Source organism: Podarcis pityusensis (assembly GCF_964106645.2).
Source record: "Podarcis pityusensis genome assembly, chromosome: 16".
Lineage (NCBI taxonomy): Eukaryota > Metazoa > Chordata > Lepidosauria > Squamata > Lacertidae > Podarcis > Podarcis pityusensis.
In genome coordinates, this window is record NC_138041.1 from 14,610,644 (window position 1) to 14,633,916 (window position 23,273).

At 48.1% G+C, this 23,273-nt stretch overlaps 1 protein-coding gene across 1 annotated transcript in view; it reads left to right on the forward strand.

The window, feature by feature from the left end:
- The first annotated feature begins 2,038 nt into the window (after positions 1-2,038).
- The window catches only part of LOC308464803 (uncharacterized protein), a 37,795-nt gene continuing 16,560 nt past the window's right edge, over positions 2,039-23,273 (forward strand). The window contains exons 1-12 of the mRNA XM_080984392.1: positions 2,039-2,914; positions 4,172-4,275; positions 5,881-6,035; positions 7,746-7,914; positions 9,115-9,238; positions 9,862-9,977; positions 10,854-11,068; positions 12,802-12,910; positions 13,770-13,973; positions 17,229-17,380; positions 19,658-19,789; positions 22,719-23,182. Of these exons, the coding sequence (XP_080840518.1) occupies positions 2,516-2,914; positions 4,172-4,275; positions 5,881-6,035; positions 7,746-7,914; positions 9,115-9,238; positions 9,862-9,977; positions 10,854-11,068; positions 12,802-12,910; positions 13,770-13,973; positions 17,229-17,380; positions 19,658-19,789; positions 22,719-23,182 (2,343 nt within the window). The 5' untranslated portion in view covers positions 2,039-2,515. The remainder of the gene's footprint in view (positions 2,915-4,171; positions 4,276-5,880; positions 6,036-7,745; positions 7,915-9,114; positions 9,239-9,861; positions 9,978-10,853; positions 11,069-12,801; positions 12,911-13,769; positions 13,974-17,228; positions 17,381-19,657; positions 19,790-22,718; positions 23,183-23,273) is intronic.

The following is a 23,273-nucleotide window of genomic DNA, read 5'->3' on the forward strand; positions in this document are numbered from 1 at the left end:
ATAATAATAATAATACTGTTTTTATTTATTTTCATGGTTCAGAAGATAAATTTTGAGAAAACAATTGTTACAACAGTAAGCAACAAGTAACTTGTCCTGATAAAATTATAGAATTTTATCATGCCATATGTTAAAGTTTCATTTGATTACCCCAAGAGATCACGCCACATTTCCCCAAGAGTGCTGGGTGGATTCCTGCCACGGTCTGAACAATTTATGTATTCAATAAACATTTGCCATGTTATAAAATGTGCCAGTATTAAGCAATTAAAATTTTCCTCCACTCCTTTTGGAGTGAATAGACCATAAACGTTAGCAAGTTTAAATACTTTGCTCATGCATTCTCCAATGCTACAGCAGAAACAACACAGGTAACATCATCTTCAGCAGTACAAGCAGTCTCCCCCCACCCCCGTTTATGTGGGGGTTATGTTCCAAGGCACCGTGCGCATCAGTGAAATTGCATATAATTGAAACCTACAGCAGAAATCCTGTCTGCCAGGATACCTGATAATGGTCACTGGTTGCATTACCTGGGCAGTCTGGCCATTCTTTTTTGATGGCTAATACTTTAGTTCCTGAACTGAGGTCACAGGCTCACCCTATTCATACACAAATACACCCTTAAGGCAGGATTTGTAAGCAAAAGACAATGGGGAGGCTTTTCCATTTCCTTCCTTCTTGCAGAGAAATATTTGAGGTCAATTTGGGAGAATCAAAATGGCTTCAGGATTGCTCTCCTGTACTATTTCAGACATGTGGTTTATATACTTATGCATATGTTTGCCTTGTACATTTATGAACATTTAATTTATATATGAGACCTGTTCCTTGCAGTTGTGATCACTTTTGCAGAGCTGTGTAATTAATGCCCATCAGCGCCTCCCATCAAGTGCTGGAAATTATTGGTTGCGCTGTAAATTGAGGGCATGTACCACCCCACATGCACCACCCAGAAAGGATAAATTCATAACCTTTTCCTCTGAAGTAATAGGTTTTTTTTTATGAATGGAAAACCTTGCTTATGAATGAAACTCATGTCAAATGATATAGTAAACCCAAAAGTGAGCCGTGTTTGGCCCACACCTCACCCCAGCAGCCACCTCTGAAGTCACACAGCCAGGAAACTAGGAAACCCCTCAACTAGCTGCGAATGTCTTACCAGTTGGAGAGGGTTGCTTGTCCACAGAAGAGGGAACTGTCATTTGCTTATCAAAGAGGGGAATGTGGGTAAGAGCAAGAAGAATAGATCTGGGAGGGAGAAGGAGAGTGGGTGTTTAGATGCCTGGAGAGGGGAATAAAATGTGTCTGAATTTGAATGGCGGTTCAAGACAGGCAATTCACAAAGTATTGTGATTGACAAGTCCCAAAACTATGTACTCATGTGTGCTCCAGTGTCACTAAACACCTCCTCTTTCTTTTTGATGTTTTCATTACATTTTGGGTGGTCTTTCTGACAGGGCTGGGCAGTTTCCTCTCATTTTAGCTGGCTGTGACTCTGTTTCCTTCCACTGACCAATAGCGGACATTGCAGGGTCTCCCTTGAGAGAGCCCCATTTTTCGTGACATGTGGATGTGTCAAAGGCAGAAGGGTTCACCATGCAGACTGATACATTCATTGGGGATTCATGACGCGACCTCAGCGGGAAGCATCCCAGACCAAGAGAAGGGTGGAAAAAGTCTTACCAAACACCCAGAGCAGCAAACGATCCCGCCCCCCCCGGATCTGCAAAGCCCCCATAAATAAAGCTTATCGTTGTGATGTTTTCTTTGATACCAGGAATGCAAATGACTTCAAGGGGAAAAGTTCATATTCCAGGCCTGACTCAGCTCATTCCTCTGCCTGTTACCACCATCTCGCCCAAGTTCGCTGGAAGTGAATGTGCACCCCTCCCTTTTCACTAATACCTCCATTCTTAGGAGATGTGGGTCTAATGGAACCGACTAAGCCGTCTGAAACTCAGCAGGAGCTTAATCAGAAGCACAGAAAAACAAGCCCCTCTCCAGAGCCTTTTCGTCTTGCTCTGGCCTTTTCAGCCTCATTCTACCTTTCATTCCTGCAGGCAGAGGGGGGAGAGGGAAAGGTGCCCTACTGGTTCCTTCGTAGGAACTGCACATAAGCGGCAGCGCATTTCTGGGTGACCTTGGAGCAGGCTCAAATATGAAATGCACACGCAGGAGGGCAGAGGTCCCGTCTGTTTGCCCATCAGCAGGAGGCATGGGAAGTGTCCTTCTTAACTGTTTCATTCCTTCAGTACAGCTCCAACCACTGCAAAGGAAATCAGCCGTGGAATCATTTTGACAGCCTCCACCGGGCCGGTTCTTGGAGGTTTCCATCTCTACGTTTTAGCAAGTCCATTTGTGATTTGCACCTCCAGATCGCCAAGCAAACACCTAACGTTTGCAAGTATATATACCGGTATATATTTTCTCCTTCCCCTGCTGCCATTGCATCTACATCGGCCAACGTGCCTCGTCCGATTCAGCCGGGCCCGTCCTGCATCTTTGGGCCGCGATGACTTTTGCCCAACTTTTGGATCAGGTTGGCGGCATGGGCCGTTTCCAGGTCCTCAACGTGCTGCTGCTTTGCTTCCCGATGGTCCTCATGGCAGCCCACAACCTCTTGCAGAATTTTACAGCAGCCGTCCCCGGGCACCGCTGCCGCACTGGCATTAACAGCACATGCGGTGGCAGCAACGTCACCGAAGGCGCAGACTGTCGGGATCCTCTGAGAGCCTTCATCCCGACAGACGGCAACCATTTGCTGCAGAAGTGCCGTCGCTTCGTCACCACCCAGTGGCATTTCCTCGAGCCCAATTCCACGGAGCTGGAGAGAACAGAGGCAGAGTTGGAGCCTTGCCTTGACGGCTGGACCTACGATGGCCAAGTCTTCACGTCGACCATTGTGACAGAGGTAGGAAGGCCTTAGGTGAGGATCAGCAATGCCTCACCACATTTTTTGGGATTGGATTGGTACTGAAGTGGGATTCTGGATGCTGGATTTGTGTAGATCGGGGGGAACTTGCTGCTAGACTACAGTCCCTGGTCTGGGGTGATGAGAATCGCAGTCAGTGCAGAAGTTAAGTGTGTGGGAAGAGGACCTGGGAAACCAGGGTACAAATCCCCACACAGCTGGGTGACCTTCAGCCAGTCACTCTCTCTTAGACTGGCCTACCTCCCAAGGTTGTTGTGTGGAGAAAGCAGGGGGGGGGGATACGCATGTTTGGCCCCTTGAGCTCCTTGGTGGAAAGGCAGGATACAAATAATAATTAAATAATCTGGAGGGTCCCCAACAATGATGCAGATGACTTCCTGTAACAAAATTTTTCACAAATAAAGGCGGGGAGAGATAGGCCACATGTCCACATTCAATATGAAATATGACTATGCCCAAGATTGATTTTAAGGGAGCAATGTTGAGTAGCTAAATTGTGATTATCTATTTGCAAAAGTTTAGTGATTTAAATAATCCTCCCCCCTCCTGCAAAAAACCCCCCACCCTCTCCTAATCCATCATTAACGAAAGCTCATGCGAAGAGTCTCCATATAAATATGGGGGGCTGGGGGGGCGTCTATTCTTCAGAAGTGGAGGACCAGCTTTGCAGGAGGAAAATCCCAGGTTCTGTATCTGGGGTCTCCTGCATTTGTCTAAATTCAGCAATTTCCTACTCAACACAATTGCCACAATACAGTGGTACCTTGGGTTAAGAATTTAATTTGTTCTGGAGGTCTGTTCTTAACCTGAAACTGTTTTTAACCTGAGGTACCACTTTAGCTAATGGGGCCTCCCACTGCCGCCGCGCCGCCACCACGCGATTTCTGTTCTCATCCTGAAGCAAAGTTCTTAACCTGAGGTACTATTTCTGGGTTAGCGGAAGCATCTGTAACCTGAAGTGTCGGTAACCCGAGGTACCACTGTTCTTGCCAACGGGATTTAAGGATTAAAGTTTTTGCAGTAAAAACTGCCTCGGCCACCTATGGTTCTAGGAATGCCTTTTGGAGCTGCGGAGCTTGAGCACACACCATCTTCTGTGTGAGATGGAAAGTTGGGAAGGGAAATGGAGCTTTATAGATACATATCCCAAAGTCAACTTTTCTGCTTTGCGTTTCGGAAAAGCCAAGTGATGGTGATGCTTCTGTGTTAACCGCCCTCCCCCCCTCCCTCCCGCAGTGGGACCTGGTGTGTGACTTTCGGACGCTGCAGCAGATGGCCCAGTCAATCTACATGGCGGGGGTGCTGGTGGGTGCGGTCGCATTCGGCGGCCTCTCAGACAAGTAAGGCGTTTCGTGCTTTGAAAGCACGTCGCAAATGCACGTCAAAGCGGTTGGTTCTAGCTGGGCCAAGGAATCCTTTGTTTGTTTTTTTAAAAAAATCATACTAGATTAGTAGAAGCAAAATGGCAAATGGCGGGTTGTGGGGACAGGGGCGCCATCAAAGGGGGGGCTGGGGGGCCCCCATATTTTCAAGGGAATTTCATGACAATCCTCAAAAGGATGAGCCAGGATGAAGAGTCTTTGCCTTGGCGCATCCCTTTCATGAAGCTAATCATGAAGCCTTTGGCCAGGGCATAACCTGACTCCCTCCCTCAGCAATCTTCGCGGAGCTCTGACCCAATGGTTGCCAGTGGCTTGAATTAATTAATTTTATAATGAATGATTTTTAGAGTGTTGTTTATACTGTACTTTTGTATTGTTTTATTGTTGTTAGCCGCCCTGAGCCCGGCTTCGGCTGGGGAGGGCGGGATATAAATAAAATTTATTATTATTATTATTATTATTATTATTATTATTATTAATAATAATCTGGCTGTTTGGGGTGGGGGGGCATGATGGGCCAAGTCGGCCTGGCCGGGTTGGGAGGGAGGCGCATGTGTGATGTCACGCCACGCCCCCCCCCCATGTTGGGGTCAACTCAGTGTGTGTGTGTGTGCAGGGAAGAGGACCACTTTTTTCCTAGCCAGAAACTGACTTTCCCCCAGTCCCAGAGTCTTATCCGGATTACAGTGGTACCTTGGATTAAGAACTTAATTCGTTCCGAAGGTCCATTCTTAACCTGAAACTGTTCTTAACCTGAGGTACCACTTTAGCTAATGGGGCCTCCCGCTGATGCCGCTGCGCGACTTCTGTTCTCATCCTGAGGTAAAGTTCTTAACCCAAGGTACTACTTCCGGGTTAGCGGAGTCTGTAACCTGAAGCGTCTGTAACCTGAGGTACAGACTGTGGGCTCAGGGCCAGTGAAAGTATCCGACTCTGGGCTCATCTACATTTTCATTTGCCCCGTAATTTCTTCAATTCGTCCCATGACCCTCACAGGTTTTAGTTTTATCCTGCCACTTTCCTAGGGGAAACCCAAGGCGATGAGTGGCAGCGACATGTAAGGGCGGCTGGCGGCAAGATGCGGGGGGAGGTCATGTCCTGATTTGCCCTCCCAGGATGCTGGCAGCTATGGTGTGTTCTCTTTACATTCTCCAGCCATTATCGCCTTGGTGCTTCTACAGTAGCTCTGGGGTGGGAAGCCTCAGCCCCGGGGGACAAATTCTGCCCTCCATGACTCTCTTTTTGGCCCTCGGGAGCCTCCCCAGCCAGACCCTCCTTGAGTGTTTATGCCTGGCTGGAGTGCACCCTCAAACTCTGACACTGCCTCTTGCTTGTCTGGGTCAAGGAGAGAGAGGTGTGTGCAGAAACCGGCCCGCCGTACAAATATAATATTTGCATTCCTTGCTCCTCCCACTTTTGCCTCTGGTCCTGCCCACCACAGGCATGTGGCCCCTGGTAGGTTGCGCAGAAGGGAACGTGGCCCTCAGGCTGTAAAAGCTCCCCCACTCCTTTTCCAGAGACCACCACCCTGTCTATAACAAGACTCGTTCCTCCCCGGTTTAGGTTTGGCCGGAAAGCTTTGTTGATCTGGTCCTGTCTCCAAATGGCTGTTTCGGGGTCCTGCGCTGCTTTTGCCCCCAGCTTCACAGCTTACTGCATCTTCCGCTTCCTGTCAGGAATGGCTCTCTCAGGCATTGGGCTGAACTGCGTGTCGCTGTGTAAGTAAGTTTCCTCTAGTGGCTGGTTCCAAGACTTAAAACATTAGCCAAGCATGCTGCAAATCTGCCCTGAGGCCTCTGGGCATGTGCAAAGGGCATTGTTCTCCCATTAATCACAGGCAGTCATATCCACCAAAGACAACCAGTTACAGATGAGAGAGAGTTTGAATTTGAGTCTTGGAATCTCTTTTTTCAGTTGTTGTTTTACTGAGAAAATGGCTGCCTACGCACACTGCCTTTTCTTACAATGATATTAAATCAGGGGTCACCAACATGATGCCCTTGGGCACCTAGGCACCTTTGAGGACTTCCCCTGGAGCTCACAAAGCCTCTGAGCCCCACCACCACCACCACCACCACCACGCAGGTACTGCCCCCTGCTGGAGAAGGTAGTTGCCCCTTTCTCCTTTGAAAGGTACCTGGAGACAATGAAGGAAGTTGGAAATGTGCTGTCGTTTCCTTGTTCAGCTCTATTTTTCAAGCCTCTGATTAATTCTGCTAGATCTGACTTTTACACAGTTCTCTTGGAAAATCAAAGGGCTGTTTTCACCTGTAGGTTGAGTATGCCACTGACACCAACTATAGGGGACCCTGGGGGCCCAAGCACCCACAAAATTTTTGTTGTGGGTGCTCGGCACCCACCCCACGGGGCCTCCGATGTGAATTCTGGTGCCTCGTGACCATCTAATCTGCACACATAATAAAACAATTGAAACAGAGGCATCCTTTCTCATTCACACCTCCAAAACCTGGGTACAAAAAAAGCACACAAATACACATATATTCATGAAAAATAAATGGGAAAATGCATTGTATCAGGAGACATCACTTTGCAAAAATGTGCATATTAGGCAAAATTACATACAAACATTTGTATATTAGGAAAACTTCACACAAAAATGCTGGTGAATTGTCATGAGGACTTTTTTATATATATAAAAGAAACTTGCAAACTGATGTGGAAACAAGGAGGACTAATATTGGTAAAATGAGAACCTGAGAGAAACGCCAATCATCATTGACGGATTCACTCATCCCTATGCACCAATGGGGTAAAATGAGTGATGACCACTTCCCTGCCTTGTGATCTGGGTTCAAGTCTGATTTGTGCACACACACCCCCGAGGCACTATGTTGTGTCGTAGTGAGTGTTGCACAGAATAAGGGATATCTGGGTTTAAATCTCCACTCATTTAGAGCATACGATATTGGACTAACAAAACCTGTTCTTCATTATTTACATGTTTGAATTCAAATCATGGGATTAAACTGCCAAAATATTTAGAAGTGATAAATCTACCTAAATATAGCAGTGCCTTACTGTTAGCTAGGTTTGTGTTTTAACTTCTCCACTGCTGCAAATAAGGTTTTCGGGTGTTCCTTTTGATGTACATTTATGTCCCAGAGGAACTGGAGAAGTTCAATCTGTCCCATATGTTTTATACGGTATTTTTTTATATAGAAAGGCGGGGGGAGGTACTCACCATGAAATTGTTACAGTAAGTACCACACTTTTAACATGGGGAGGGGGGCAGAAGGTGCCAGTACTGTGTAACCTTGAGTACTTCCAGGAAGAAAGTACTGGTTTTATATTTTCTGTTTGACACAGAGTTTAGGTCAAAGTTCTTGTTAGAAACCCCAGAATCAGTTAGGTGGGTGTTCACTCCTTTGAACATTGCTAGACGGCAACATGGGGTTTTCCTCTTTCAGCGGTAGAGTGGACCCCAATGCATTCCCGGGCCACCATCAGCATGGTGACTGGATACAGCTACAGCATCGGGCAGTTCATCCTTGCCGGCATAGCTTATGCCATCCGCGACTGGCGCTGGCTCCAGCTGGCCGTCTCCTTCCCTTATTTCGCCTTCTTCCTGTACGGCTGGTAGGTGGCGCTGTGGCCCTGCTCTCTTGTCTGCTGTGAGCGGCAGTGGTGGGAGTCCCTACCCCAAAACACTGACATTAATTGTGTGGGGAGGCTGGAGACTGGTGGGTGAAGGCGAGGAAAGCTGAGGTTGTGGGGAAGGAGCTGGGGAGGAAGGAGTGCCTTGAGGGCACTGCAGAGGCAGACACCGGTCATTTGAGGAGCGGGGGGAGTGTCACAAGGAAGCTTCTGGAAGGGGAGACTGGATAAGCAAGGAGGGAAAAAAGGGTTGTCTCTTCTCCTCTCTCGCAATCCCCATTTAAGCATGCCACTTTAAAGATAAAGATATAGGGCTTATCCACGCTTTCCAGGAACAACCCACGCTTTAAAGCTCTGTGTCCGGGCACCCTCTTTCTTTCTCTCCAAAGCTTCTCCCACAAAAAAACAACTCTTTAAAGCTGAATCGGAGCAAAGAGCAATCTGCAGAAAACCTGGACTGCCATTTGCTCCGATTCAGCTTTAAAGAGCAGGTCCTGTGTTTGCATCATTGACAAACAGCAGTGCAACAGTAAAAGCTTCCCCAGCACATTTTCAGAGGGAAGCTTCAACTGTTGGTTTCCTGCCTTTCCTACAGCCAAGCATGCTGACTCAGGAGGGTGATTGACGCAGCTGACATCGCGTGTGATGCCGTGGTGTCACGAGTCGCATCCGGGCATCATGCGCAATGTTGTGATGCTGCATGCGATGCCCAGACGTCGGACACGACACCAAGACACAACGCCATTGTGCACAATGTCTGGGTGTCTGGGCGGCTCCTCTGCTGCCGCCTCCTGCCAATGCCATGAGCCGGGAGCTGCTCCCCCACCATGGAGGGGGGAGGGGGAAGGAGCCGCCATATCCCGGACAAACATTGTGGGAACTCTGTCCCCTGCTAACAAATATTGGGGTGGGGGTTCAGCCTCTAGGAGTCAGCACCCCTGCTTACAGCCATTGGAGGCACAGAAGTATAAGCCCTAAGAGGGGGGGAAAGCTAGCTGAACCTAGGGAGGGGCTTGTTGGAGAAGGAGATGTTGGGGTGCAGGGCAGAGCTGTTAAACAAATACCCAAGGGCTCCTTCTGTAGAGCACGATAGGCATTACCTAGGGGTTGTATATACCTGCTTTCACCTCACCGTGTCCCTGTTCCCCCACCTTGCTGCCTCTCTGTTTTTCTCTTGCCCAGGTGGTTTACAGAGTCTGCCCGGTGGTATGCCACAGCTGGCAAACTGGACCAGGCACTCAAGGAGCTGCAAAAAGTGGCACGGATAAATGGGCAGAAGGAGCAAGGGCAGAAGCTCAGCCTCGAGGTAGCGAGAGAAAGAAACGTTCCTTCCTTTTCTTCCTGGTTTACGCTTCTAAGCCTTTAGCATCTGCACAACAGGTAGTGATTCAGCAGTGCCAGCTCCCCCCAAAAAACATACAAACAAAAAAATGCACCTCTCTGCTGTTAAAAAAACCAAAAAACAGCACCATTTGAATATCTGCCTGCCAAACATCTACAGGGAACAGGAGCCTGCCTGGGAGTGCAGGTGGGGAATGGTAGCAACCTTAGGAAGAAGATGAGGTGGACCAGCCATCCAAAAAATGGCTGTGCGTATTTTGCAACAGTCTTGATTCCACAGTCAGGATACACTAATTCTGCAATCGGGGTGCAAGTTGTGGATTCGCCTGTTTGGCCTCCACCCTCACTAGCCTGCTGATCTGTAAGGTTTCCAATGGGGCTTTCCCCCTACCTCTACCGAAAAAGGTTGAGGATTGAATGTGGAACCTTCTTTATCCAAAGCATGCACTTGAACGTGGAACTATGGTCCTTCCCCTTAAACATTAAGTAAGTTTCCAGGTGTCTTGTCATTCCATCCCTAAATGTGCGGAATTTGGCCGGAGACCACAGCAGGCGGCAGGCAACCCCTTGCTTGTCTTTTTCTTGCAGGTCTTGAAAGCCAGCCTACAGAAAGAGGCACCCTCTGCCAAGTCCAACTTCACAGCAGCTGACTTGGTGCGATCGCCTGTTGTGCGACGGGTAACGTGCTGCCTTTGCTTCGTCTGGTAAGTTTGAGGTGGAAGCAGCTGGTGGGGAAGGCAAGAGAGGGAATGAAAGAAGCGGAAGAAGAAAAGCCAGATCGCTTTAAAGATCGTTTTCTTGGCTCAGTATTGGGGGGGGGGATAGCTCAGTTGGTTAGAGCAGGGGTGTAGTGTGGGGGGCTGGGGGGCTGTGCTTTTTTGAGAGGGGGCACGACCAGCCCCCCCCCCAGGCTCCTTCTCGGACTAACCTACCTCACAGGGTTGTTGTGAGGGACTAAAGGAGGGCAGAAGCCACAGGTGCCACCTTGAGCTCTGTGGAGAAAATGTTGGGATATACAGTGGTACCTTGGTTTTCAAATGTAATCCCTTCCAGAAGACCGTTCAGCTTCCGAAACATTCAAAAACTGAGGCGCAAAGGGAGAATTCCAATTTCAATGGAGAAAATTGAAAAACATGCAGCGGAAGCCATTTGACTTCCGAGGTGCATTCAAAAACGGAAGGATTTACTTCTGGGTTTTCGGCGTTCGAAAACCGAAACGTTCGGCTTCTGAGACACTCAAAAATGGAGGTACCACTGTAAATGGAACGATAGGTGGTTGGTTGTAAGTCACTTTGGGTTGGAGGCGACTAACAAATTTAATAAATAATGGTGCATAAAGAATAATGATGGAAAACAGAGTCCAAAAACATCTGGGGGGTCAAAGGTTGAAGAGCATTGAGCTAACTCAGTGTCTACGCTGACAGGAAGCGGATTCACCTGGTTTCTGACGGGGATGTCCCTCCGTTCTACCTGGAAATGCTGGAGACTGAACCTGGGACTTTCTTTACGCAGAGCAAATGTTCTGCCCCTGAGCCACAACCCTCAGCTTATTTGTGTGTTTTCCCTGTATCCGCCACCAGGTTCTCCACCAGCTTCGCCTACTATGGGTTGGCTATGGACCTGCAGAACTTTGGGGTCAGCGTCTACCTCATCCAGGTGATCTTTGGGGCTGTCGATATCCCAGCGAAACTCATTGCCTTTGTTGTGATTTGCTACTTTGGCCGCAGGATCACCCAGGCATTGACTCTCATCCTAGCAGGCCTGTCCATTGCCGGAAACATCTTTGTCCCCCAAGGTAAGACTCCAGATAAACCGCAGTTTAGGGGCTCCTCCAGACCATTGAGCGTTCGTTCTGATTTGCTTGCACAAAGCTTATGCGGAAGTTGGATTTATTGAGCACTTGCTCCAATTCGTTTCCTGGGAGGTTATACATTGACAACAAATGTTCATCTTGATTTGTTTGCAAGGTGTGCATCTTCCTGTTAGTCACTATTCCACCCCATACTTTTCAATGTACGGTACGTCCCCATCACTTTTCAAACTGCAAACAGTTTGTTTCTTATTTATTTGCTTTATGCATTAAATTTATATCCCATGGCTCTTCCTCCAAGAAAATCCCAGGGCATCTTATTTTTTCAAGTGGGTAATAATAATAATAATAATAATAATAATAATAATAATAATTTTATTATTTGTACCCCACCCATCTGACTGGGCTGACCCAGCCACTCTGGACAGCTTCCAACATATATAAAGACATAAGTATGCTGCACTAGGGATACAGAATGATTTCATCCACTTTATTTATTTATCCACCTATTGATTTATTCAACGTCCACTCTGCCCTTCTTCTTCCTAAAGGAGCCCAGGGTGGCAAACCACCAAGCAGCAAAACAATACAATTCAAAATAAAACAAAACATGCTTCTGCAAACCTATGTTTCCTGGTATGTGCTAGAGTTCCTCCCACAAAATAGAGAACAGTCTGTTTTTCTACTGCTTGAGGTGTTTGGTGCCCTCCAAAGACCTCTTGGGAACTGTAGTCTGTTGAGGTTGCTGAAAGCAGATTCCTAGGGTTATAGGCTCTCAACAGGGTTTCCTGTGGAGGAGGAAAGGCTGTTTGTTTTCAGTGTGAAATGGGATTAAGTCCTAGAACTGTGTGGCATAAGACCTTGTGACTGAGACTACAGGTTCATGCTTCTGGCTCAAAAGCATGTGGAAGAATAGGTGAAAGAGCCCCTGAGCATATGCAGGGTGCATTTTTCTTACTAACAGCTTCCTTCCTCCAGGCAAATTTTAATTCATTAATTCAATTGCTTATTTTACATTTGTGCATAATGCCCAACAGCTAAAGTTTTCTGAGTGATTTACAGGTAAAAGTGGAAAACCATAAAACAGAAAACAAGAAGGTGAGGGAGGAACTTTTTGTTGAAATCACAGCATAGTGGGAAAGGATTAAACCACAGCGCCAGCCCTGATCAGCTCCCAGCCCCATCCCAACAACTGTTATTTTAAAACCACAAACAGACATTTTAAATGCAATTTCTTATTTAACATAATGCGTCGTTTCACTCAAGGAAAGTGCCTTGACTTCACTCCTGCTGGTGATGGGAGCATCAACATTCACAGTGTCAATGCCAGTGTTCACCAAAGGTTGCCGAAAACTTATATAATAAGGCTTAAAATGTGGCTGTTGCCTGCCACCTTCAGGCTGCCACCCTTGTTATTGGCTGAGCTGCAGGTGAGACACAGAATGTTCACAAATGCTCTAATAGTTCTGAGACGAAGACTGCTGGTGACACAACACTGACAAACTGCGAAAGGTCATTTGGCTGGTGACAGAGGGAGAAAACCTTATCTTAAGACTGAGGTGGTGGGGGCAGGAAATGTATGCCAAATGCAAAGTGGAACAGGAAGTCAAATAATGGCAAGAAACCAAAGGTCAAAACGGTAACAGAATTTGTTGGGGGGCTGAAGGGCTCTGAACAATAGTTGTTTGCAAAATCATTTGAGTTGATCTTCTCCCCAGATATGCAGATCCTGCGCACTGTCTTTGCTGTCTTTGGGAAAGGGTGCTTGGCAGCCTCTTTCAACTGTGTCTTCTTATACACAGGAGAGCTTTACCCCACGGTGATCAGGTACCTCAGACTTAGTGGAAGCTCTTAACTGTGGGCCATTTTATATGGGCGGTTATCCTGGAATACCGTCAGAACCGTCTTGCGTACCCGGAAATAAATGCTGTTTTCAGCGCAAGATATCAGCCCGAAGTCATGTGAGGCACCCAAAATGGCCGCCGCACTCTTCTGGGATGTGGGGAAATGAGATGTCCCAGCTTTTCCGGGGCAGTTGATGGGTATACAATGCTGCCCACTGCTATTCCTTTTACTTTCTAAAGTGGCCTCTGTGGCCTGAGCACACACAGCTGCTGAAGCCCCATAGACCCAAGCTATTTAAGGCAGGCCCATCTTTTAAAACAGGCAGGTGGAGCCATCCTTCAAGTAACCTGGCTGCTGTGGAGGCTGGCCCATTTGGGTGAATGGGGTGCTGCCCCACCAGTCTCAGTCTGCCATACGCTAGCCGCCTTCCACCAGTCTTCATATTCCCAGCCACCCCAGGGATTGGCACTGCCTGGCAGCTTCCTCCTCCTCCTCAATCTCAGTGTTGCTCCATGTAGAACTCAGCAGGGAGGAAGAGGAGAGCAAAACCAGAATGAGTCGTCTCTGCCTGTCGTTGGCTCTGGCTCCCCCTAGTGTTGGGCTCCCTGCCTTTTGCCCTACCAGTCCCAATGAGCACCAGGCACCAATCTATTTAGGCCAGCAATAGGGAGCCTGTGGCCCTACAGACATTGCTAGACTGCAGCTCCCATCATCCTGGGTCATTGGCCATGCTGGCTGGGTCTGATGGGAGTTGAAGTCTGGGGTCATCTGTTGGGGCAGCACAGGTTTCCCAGGCTTAAGGCTCTTCCCCTTTGTCAACTTTCTGTCCATTGCATGGCAGGCAGACCGGGATGGGGTTTGGGAACACCATGGCTCGTGTCGGCGGGATCGTGGCTCCCTTGGTGAGGATGACTGGCGAGTATTCCCCATCTCTCCCCCTTCTGATCTATGGGGCAGCTCCCATCATCTCTGGCATTGCCGCCTGCTTCCTTCCAGAGACCCTGAACATGCCACTACCTGATACCATCGAAGATGTGGAGAACCAGTAAGTAGATCTGCCTTTTCCCCTCCTCATTCCTTAACCACATTTGTTTGCTTATCAGCACCAACCCTTGGTACCTGGCATTGTCTGGGAATTCTGAGAGACCAAAACCCCCCCACAACAGTGCAGTTTTAAAATCAGTGGCTAAAATTGGCACAGTTTCGAAAGGTTCAGTTTGCCTCAGCTCAGAAAGGGTATTGGAGAGTTGGAAAAGGTTCAGAAAAGTGATGGGAATTGGTAAGGGGACATATTCATTCTATATAATCAACAAAGAAAAAATGGCTGTGAGCCTGTCTTCCAAAGTGCAGGGCTTGCACACAGAAAGCCCCAGGAGTTGAGTTTGAATTCTTATCCTCTGGGGGGCATCTGGTTGGCCACTCTGAGAACAGGTTGCTGGACTAGATGAATCCTTGGCCTAATGCAAAAGGTTCTTCTTAGGCTCTTATTCCATGTATCCAAACACAGACAGAAACCTGGTCATTGCTCATGATAATCTTAAGGTGTTCAAATATGTAGCCAACATAAAGTAGATGTATTCATCGCATGTATCCAAGAGCTTTTATCCAAGGACCTCAAGTTGGCATAACTGGTCCCCCACAATTTTATTCACACAACAACCCTATCAGGTAGGCTAGGCTAAGAGTGATTGGCACAAGGTCACCCAATGAGCTTCATGGCCCTGGTCTCCCAGGTCCTAGTTGGACACTCTAACCACTGCACCACACTGCCTTCCTTCCATTTAGTAAGCCATCAGTGGCGGAGAAGTGACTTGCATCAAGGAAAACACAACATTCCAGCATTTTACCTAAAATAGTCAAAGGACACATGAAGGTACTTATGCTAGCAACGCTTATAGAGCTATTATAATACAAACAGAAGAGATTGTGCCTTTTCATGTCATGATTCATACACAGGAATTGTCATCATTTCGGCTACCCCCTCTCTTAATTCAAAACATGGAATGGGCATCATTTGGCTTGTCAATGTATGCCAATCGTAACCGCATAAATTATCTGCCTCTATCATGCAGATTACCCACAAAGTGTGCAGATAATCAACTTACACAGATGAGACTGGCTTATGACGCAAAGAAGCTGAATTTGCTGTTGCCATTGTCACAGTAGACATGATATTAAACTCCCACAAAAAGGCCCAGGGATAGGTTCCCACAGTTTAGGGACCAAGAGCTGCTGCCCTTAGCACCAGATAAATCGGGTTTGTTTGCTCTAAAACATCTTTTTACCATGCAGTTTTGCATGTTATTTCCATTAAGATACAAATTTATATGCATGCTGTACAGAAGTACTGGTATATGCATTTCGGTACGCATTGCTTAGCAGAGGAACAGCATTGCAAAATTCAGAAAAGCGTGCATTTCGGAAGATGGTTGTGGGTTGATTTGCATCTTGTTTTTCGAAAGGTAAATTCCCCTTTAAGTGCAAACAGAATCAAATTTCTGCCCAACGCTACGGGGAGGTCATCTAATCCAACCCTACCGTGACTCTTATCTTCTGTTTAAAATTGCTTTGAGCAATTTGGCGTGAAGGTAAAGTCTGCATTCAGGCCCTGGATTACCTCCGTTAATTTGCAGGGACAAATGATTAACTCAAGGTGCCTAAAAACGGAATAACCTTGGACCCCACGGAAATTTCCTCCTGCAAATTTGGGGGAATGGCTGCATATTCCTGAGAGAGAAGTGATACTTGCTTTTTCTTTGCTGATCAGCATCTTGACATTTGAATCCAAGAGTGCGGCAGAGCAGTCGCCAGCTCCTCCGCTAGCTGAAAGACTAGCTTGTGAGGGGAAGCAGTCCAGTTGCCGGCTACACATACCTCTTAATCAAAAAAATACCCCAGATCAGTACAGAACTCAAGGAAAGCTTTTCTTTTTCTTTTTTATTAATTTATTTAACATAATTATTACAAAATCTTGCAAATACATACATACATACATACATACATACATACATATTTCAGAGAAGCACACATATATAAAAAAAGAACAAAAGAGGGGGAAAAGAAGAAAAAATAGAGAGAGAAAAGAAGAAAAGTTGGAAGAATTTCTTCCAAATTTATTCTACAAATATCTCAATATGAAAATATTAATAAAATTTCATTGACTGATTTGTGTGAGATTGTATGGGAATAATATGGAATAACAGATACAATCTTCCTTAAAATGTATATAGGAAGTGCAGTGTAAGCGATGGAAGTCAATCAAGGAAAGCTTTTCAACACATCACCTGGCACGTTCATGGAAATCCCATTGGGGGGGGGAGTGCTGCTGTACTGCTTGGGGGCTTTCCACGGGGGCATCTGAGTGACCACTGTGAGACTAATGGGCCTTTGGCCTGATACTGCAGGAATCTTCTTACATTCTTATGGCAGAACAACCTCCCTTGAGCAAACAGCAACTCCAGCTGAAGTCAGCTTGGATTACACGGACAAGAGGGTCCTGTGTGCCTCTTAAAACATCCCCTGCCTTCCAAAATACTTTTTTTAAAAAACGGAAACGCAAGCCTGAAGTTCAGAGGCCTTTAGTATCAAATTCAGTAGGACTATGTGGGGAAACGAAGGTTAAACCAGCTAAGGCACACCTGCTCTAAAGACCTATCCGGGCCTTCTAATCCAGGGGGAGGGCCAGGGGGGCCGTAGCCCCAGGCGCATGGTTTTGAAGGGGTACGAGGCAGGCGCCCCCATGCAGGGATCCCCACCCTGCCTGCCGCCAGAGGACTCTGGACCCTCGAGCCTAGCCTTGCTGCTGTGTCCCAAGTCTCCTCGCCAAGGGCCAGCCGGCCAGCCTCCCCTCTGCAGAGGCACGCAGATATTATAATAATAATAATAATAATAATAATAATAATAATAATAATAATAATTTATTTATACCCCGCCCATCTGGCTGGGTTTCCCCAGCCACTCTGGGCGGCTTCCAACTGAATATTAAAAACAATAGTGTGTCAGACATTAAAACTTCCCTAAACAGGACCGCCTTCAGTTGTGGTACAGGTGGTACAGGCTAAGCCCCATGAACCTTCGGTGTCCTGAGCAGCAGCAGTGAAACATTAGCTGGCTTGGCGAGTTTTCTTCACCCTCCATCCCCAGCCCCTCATTTTCTTATTGAGCTGAGCTAGGGAGAAGTCAGTTTGTAAGATTACCTGGACCTAAGCAGAAGGATTTGCAGGAACCCATAATATTCCCCCAATCGTCTCTCTCTCTCTCTCCCCACCCCCATCCAGCTTCATTATTTTTCTTCTTCTAGGAACTTGGAGCAGCAGAAAGGCGACGAGGGCTGCAAAGGAACCCCTTCCCATCAGGACGACATTTTCCTGGATATGAGAATGTTTAAAGATCCCAGGCCGCTTGAAAACACAGGAAAAGGAGATGGGGCAGCCGCCGACCCAGCCAAAAGTAGCTGAGCCTCAAAGGTGTGGCCCCAGGCGCAGCAGGGCCTCCACTGCCTGCAATGTACCACCTTCAACAATTAAAAAAAACCCTAAGTGCCTTCTTCCACCAGCATAGCAAAGTCAAGACATTCTGTTAATCGTAATAGGCTAGGACACCATTCTAGCTTGGCTGACATGTCCAAGTGTGAAAAACTCACAGCTGGGGACCTGCCAAAAAGTGGGGGGGGGGGCAATCCTCATCTCCTTAAAGGGCTTCTTGTGTTTGAGGATCTGACCAGCCATGCCCTCCACCCTGCAAGGACAGGGTGGAAGGGGCTTAGGCTAGTCTCTGCTGCAGGGACCCACCAAATCTCGTTTTTCCAGTTTACCAGTTCAGTTCCTATCATGTCTACAACATTTTGGTGTGTTTTTTTTAAATCCTCCTGAAAATTCAACAGCATTTTTGTGTGTGTGTGTGCACTCCTAAATAAAGATGGAAAGAGCTGTCAATCTTGGTTCTACATATGCTTTTTTTTAAACCATTGTTTACTTGGAAAACTGCAAGGCAAATTTCGTATGAGGGTGAATTTTAACAGATAGCTGTGCTTTGGTTCACGCATGGGTTTCGGACAGTGCGGATTTGATAGATTCAGCTTCAGATGAGAACTGAATCTAATTTCTCCCCAATCCTAATGCAATATCCCCTAATAGAACGCACTGTTGATGTTATACTAGGGACACAAATACATGCATTTTAAGGCATGATTTTCCTAGTTATATGCATTTTGGGGGAGGGGAGGTACCCTGTGCTTTGGGTTGCATATTGTTTCAGAATGTACAGATGAGGTTGGTTCAAATTAAGATGCAAGTGGAGGTTGCAGGTGTCATCAGATCAACATTTTCAAAGCAATGAGCTCTCCCTACTTGGGCAGAGGAAGCCAGCAGGAAAGGAGGAGCAAGGGAAAGAGGGGAGCAAATAAGGCCAGAGGGAAAAACCAGCCATGGCCAGATCCAGTGGGCCTTTCACCATCCCTGCCTTATCATGTGGGTTTTCTTGGGAGGTGAGGCTCAGCAAAACAACAGGACTTGTTTGGAAGCCATCAAAGAAATGCAACAGCACACAGAGCGCCAACTCTCAATTATTGTCAGGTTAGTGTGGAATAGTGTCCAGTTTTTACTTTGGGGTCAAACAAAGACTTTCAGCAGGGTGCTCATTTCTGCTGGGAAATACTTGAACTATACAAACATATTCACAGTCTTGTGGAGTGCCATTGGTTCCCCATGCCTGCTCCCAGTGGCAGCTGGTGCCCATTGGGTGGAGCAGAAAGCAGGGAGGGCAAAGTAGGCGGAGCCAGAGTCAATGACAGCTGGAGCCACAGCCAATGGCAGGCAGAGCTAAGGAGCTCTTGTTTCTGCCCCATTAGGGACAGAGGAAGAATTCAATTCAGTATGCATTCAAAGCCAAATCTATCCAACTTGCCCTTTCTGAAACCACGTGTGAACCGAAACAGAGCTATCCTTCAAAATTCACACTTTTCCCAATTTCGGGTTACAGTTTTCCAACCATTTTTTAAAATGCACATTTTAAGGGAAAGCATGCATTTAAAAAAAATTGTAAAAAAAGACACAAAAATGCATTGCATTAGGGGAAATTGCTTGCAAAAATGTGTACGTTCACCAAAACTGCATATGAAAATGTGTTTATTAGGAGAAATTCATATTAAAAATGCTGGTGAATTTTCACAGGGAATTTTGTTTAATCAATAAATTCCAAATCGTTGCAAAATGTGGGGAACTGGATTTTAGAATGAGAAACTGGGAGAACTGGAATCCTTCCATCCCTTGTCCCCATCCTCCTCCTCTGCCTGCCTTCTGAGCTCTGCAAGATGGCCACCCCTTTGACTGCTTGTAAGTAAAAAAGGCAGGCAGGTGGGGGCTGGCAGAGGGCAGACTCAGAGCAGTGCCCCATTTGCCCCAATGGACCAGCCTCCAGTGCCAGCTCCAACTGAAGCACCTCACCCCTTCAAGGTCCCCTTACTTGCGTACTGCTTAGATAGGGTTGCCATACACCTGGAATTTCCCAGACATGCCCGTAATACTGCGGTCAGAAGCAGCGTCCAGGTAGAATTCGGCAAGAAAATGTCCCGGAAAATCAGGAGATATGGCAGCCCATATTGGCAGTGTCATTTTTGCCAATTTCCCATAAAATATCTCAAAAAGCACACACCATCTTTCCGCCCCACCACTATTCTCACCCTACTGTGGCCTCAGCTTCCTCATGGGGCTTCTCTTGCCCATAATGCAGCTATTGGCTCTGCTGAGGTTTGGTCGGCCGTGGAGGCAGCTCCCGGTTCCAGCCTAACAATCGCCTCCTCCGTTTCTCCGGACACATTTGGCGGAAAGCTTCAGAGAGAGGCTTCAGCGGTGGGCGTGAAGGGTGTGAGGGAAGAAGGGAAAGGAGGGGCGTGGGGAAAGGGCGCACAGAGCTCCTCGTGATGGCTTCAACAACTTTTGTGTCCGTATTTACACTTTTTGAAATATGGCAACCCTAGCTTAGAATGGCATCACCACTCTGTGCAGGCTGTCAAATCTGACTTGATAATGCCATCACTGAGAGCGAGTGAGGGCAAGGGCAAGCGAAGACAGTGACAACAACAAAAAACACGACCCAGTTCCCCCAAAATGTTAATAAATTGTCAAAAAGGAGAGGCACCCAGCAAGATGGCTTAAAAAGATGGCTTAAAAGATTGACAAACTTTCAGACTCAGCCCACATCCTGATGGATTGCTCATTCGGCAGAGCATCAGACTCTTAATCTCAGGGTTGTGAGTTCGAGCCCCACACTGGGCAAAAGATTCCTGCATTGCAGGGGGTCAGACTAGATGAACCATGGTGGCCCCCTCCAACTCTACAATTCTATGATTCAACTCTCCTCCAAGGAGCTCGAGGTGAAATAAATGGGGGGGGGGTTCCTTTTTATAATCGCAACAGGCATATAAGGGAGGCAAAAACAATATGTTACAATGGGCAACTTCCCCAGCCTGGCAGAAACCAGGAGGTTGTGCAGACCCCTCTCCTTTCCCCATCCAGGCAAGCAGACACACAGTCAGACTTGAAGGACACATCCTGGCAAGCAAAAGCCCTGAAGGAGGGCCAGCGAGAGGGTGTGGCCTGGGAGGAGTCCCAAGGGCTGGGCAGAGAACTCCTGGGGGCCACATTTGACCTCTGGCCTCGGCCCACAGCCCTGCTCAGGGTTGGAGGAAGGGGGGTGCGGTGGGGGCGGGCTGCAGCACGTGTCACCACTGAGGGAGGTGACAAACTGCTGGGTGGCACTCACCGTGGAGCCTGCAGTGCGCCTGAGCCACACATCTCTCCTGGGAGTGACGCGGTGGCTTGGGTGCCCACCGGCTCCCCGCTGCCCCAAACGGTCTGCCCACCGCTTCCCCCTCAGCTGTAGGGCGGAGCGTCCTGCCCCAGCTTGCCCCGCCCATGGGTGCAGGGCATGCGCGCTGCCCCAGGTGCCCAATCGGCTTGCTCCACCGCTGGCCCTGCTCTAGACGATGGCTGGAAATGGTGAACAAGGTTCATTGGACAGGTCAATCTTGCCCTGCAGCACACATTGCAAGGCAGCATTAAATCTACTGGGGGGATTTGTTCTTCACTCACTTGAGTCAGCAGGTAACTTCAGCCGGCCTGGGCAAGGTACCCTTTGTGTTGAGTGCACACCCCAGAACACGTCCCAGAATCCTTTGCCACACACACAGTGGAACACCACGCTTCAACACTTGGGGTGAAGTCAAAGCGGCTGGTGCTCCCCGAAGGCAGAAATTATGAAGCACACTGCCCTGCTGCATAATTTTACTACACTATTTGGCTGCTTTGACTTGCATCTGTCAAGAACACGGCAGTCACATTTTTCACACATTAGCATCTCAGCCACAAAAGCTGGAAACCGTTTTTCCCCCTTCAAAAAAGCAGACAGGTTGTTAATAATCCACAACTCTGTTCTTTGTACAGTGCCTTCAGCCAGCAAATAAAAAGATAGGGAATAAATCAAGGTTGCAGGAGCGTTTTTAGCCTGGGGGCTACATTACCCCCTGGGCTAGTTTCTGGCTGATATCTACACATACACACACTCCCCTTAAATTGATACGGCCACACCAAATTTGAAGGCCTCACATGCTCATAAACTTCCCTTATTTGTGCAGCTCCCGTTTATTTCACTGAGTCACGCGTGAGAAGAATTTGGCACTGTTCCCCACGTGGGCCCCTTTGTGACACTGGTGCAAGCAGCTGCCTCACCTGGGCTGCCTCTTGGCAGCTTTCCATCCTCACACAGCTCTTTCCCAGGCAGAAAGGGGCAAAATCATAAAGCACTCTGTGTAGCTCAAAAGCTTGCACACACACCAATCAGAGCCTGATGGGGGAATATAGGAAATGTCCTTCTGCTGAGTCAGAGCCAATGGTCCATGGAGCTCCCTACTGTCCATACTGACTGGCAGCAGCCCTCCAGGTTTTTGGACAGGGAATCTCCCCCAGTGCTACCCAGAGGTGCTGGGGATCGAACTCCGGACCTTCTGCCTGCTGCAACAGAGATGCTCTACCACAGAGCCACTTCCCACTGCCTGATGAGAACAATCATTCTCTCCAGTGCTGTGCCATCTCCTGCCTTTGTCATTCCAGGGCAGGCGATCTCCAGCGGTCCGCTTTTTAAGATTATGAGCACGGAACAAGAAACAAAAAACGATGCTTCCTGTAGCCAAGAGAACACAGCCAGCTCCCCCTCTTTCCTTTCTCCACACGCCTCCCCCCCCCAAAAAAACCTAATACTTGTTCCATGCAACACCCTGCCCCACATTTACTGAATGCCTTCATTTTCTCCTCCTTCCTATCCCTTTTGGACTAATCCTTCAAAGCCTCATTAGAACTTTGACCCAAGTAAAGTGATTAGGGCTTGCATAATCCCATGGAGAAGAGAACAACCCCCCTTTTCTGAAACCTAGCCCCATTGGTTCCCCCCTCAAGGCTATGGCACACACACACACACACACACACACACACACACACACGGGGAAAACGGGACTCATAAACACCCCATGCAGTTTACAGCCTGTGTGAGGAACAGTCTTGCAGGGATGACTTGAGTTCACAAAACAGGTTGCTGAAAATGTGTTTTTTATTTCCCCCGCCAGGCCGGCCTGCGATGTTTTCAGCTGCGGCCAAGATGGGGGCCGTCACAGCTTTGCCTTGAGAAAGATCCTGACCCTGAATTAGCGAGAGGAAACTTCTTCCAGCGAGGGTGGGAAGGGTTTGCCTGGGGCTGGCATGCGTTCCGGAGATCCCGGCCACAAAAGATCGCTCCTGAGCCCAGCCACTCAGTCGTCCCCCTCCAAACGTTCCTCCCTCTTCCACCATGGCGTTTGCCGACCTACTTGAGAAGATCGGGGGCATGGGCCGCTTCCAGGTCCTGCAGGTGGCCTTGCTGGTCACTCCTGTCTTGCTGGTCGCCAGCCACAACCTGCTGCAGAACTTCTCCGCCGCCATCCCGGACCACCACTGCCGGATCCGGCTGACCGGCAACGCCACCAACCCTGGCCATGCAAACAGAACTACTCAAAAGCCAGGGGTGGAGGAGGACCTCCTGTGGATCTACATCCCCAAAGACGTGGCCGGGAAGCCGGAGAAGTGTCGCCGGTTTGTTACACCCCGCTGGCACCTCCTCAATTCCAGTGCTGACGACAGCCACAATGTGACACAGGTGGACACGGAACCGTGCTATGATGGGTGGATATATGACAACAGCGTTTTTGTCAACACTATCATCATGGAGGTGAGAGGGCCTGGGCGGCAGGTCGGGTGGGGGTCAGGCTGCCACGGCATTCCACATGGGTTCCACGTGCAGTGATGTTTCATAGGGGATA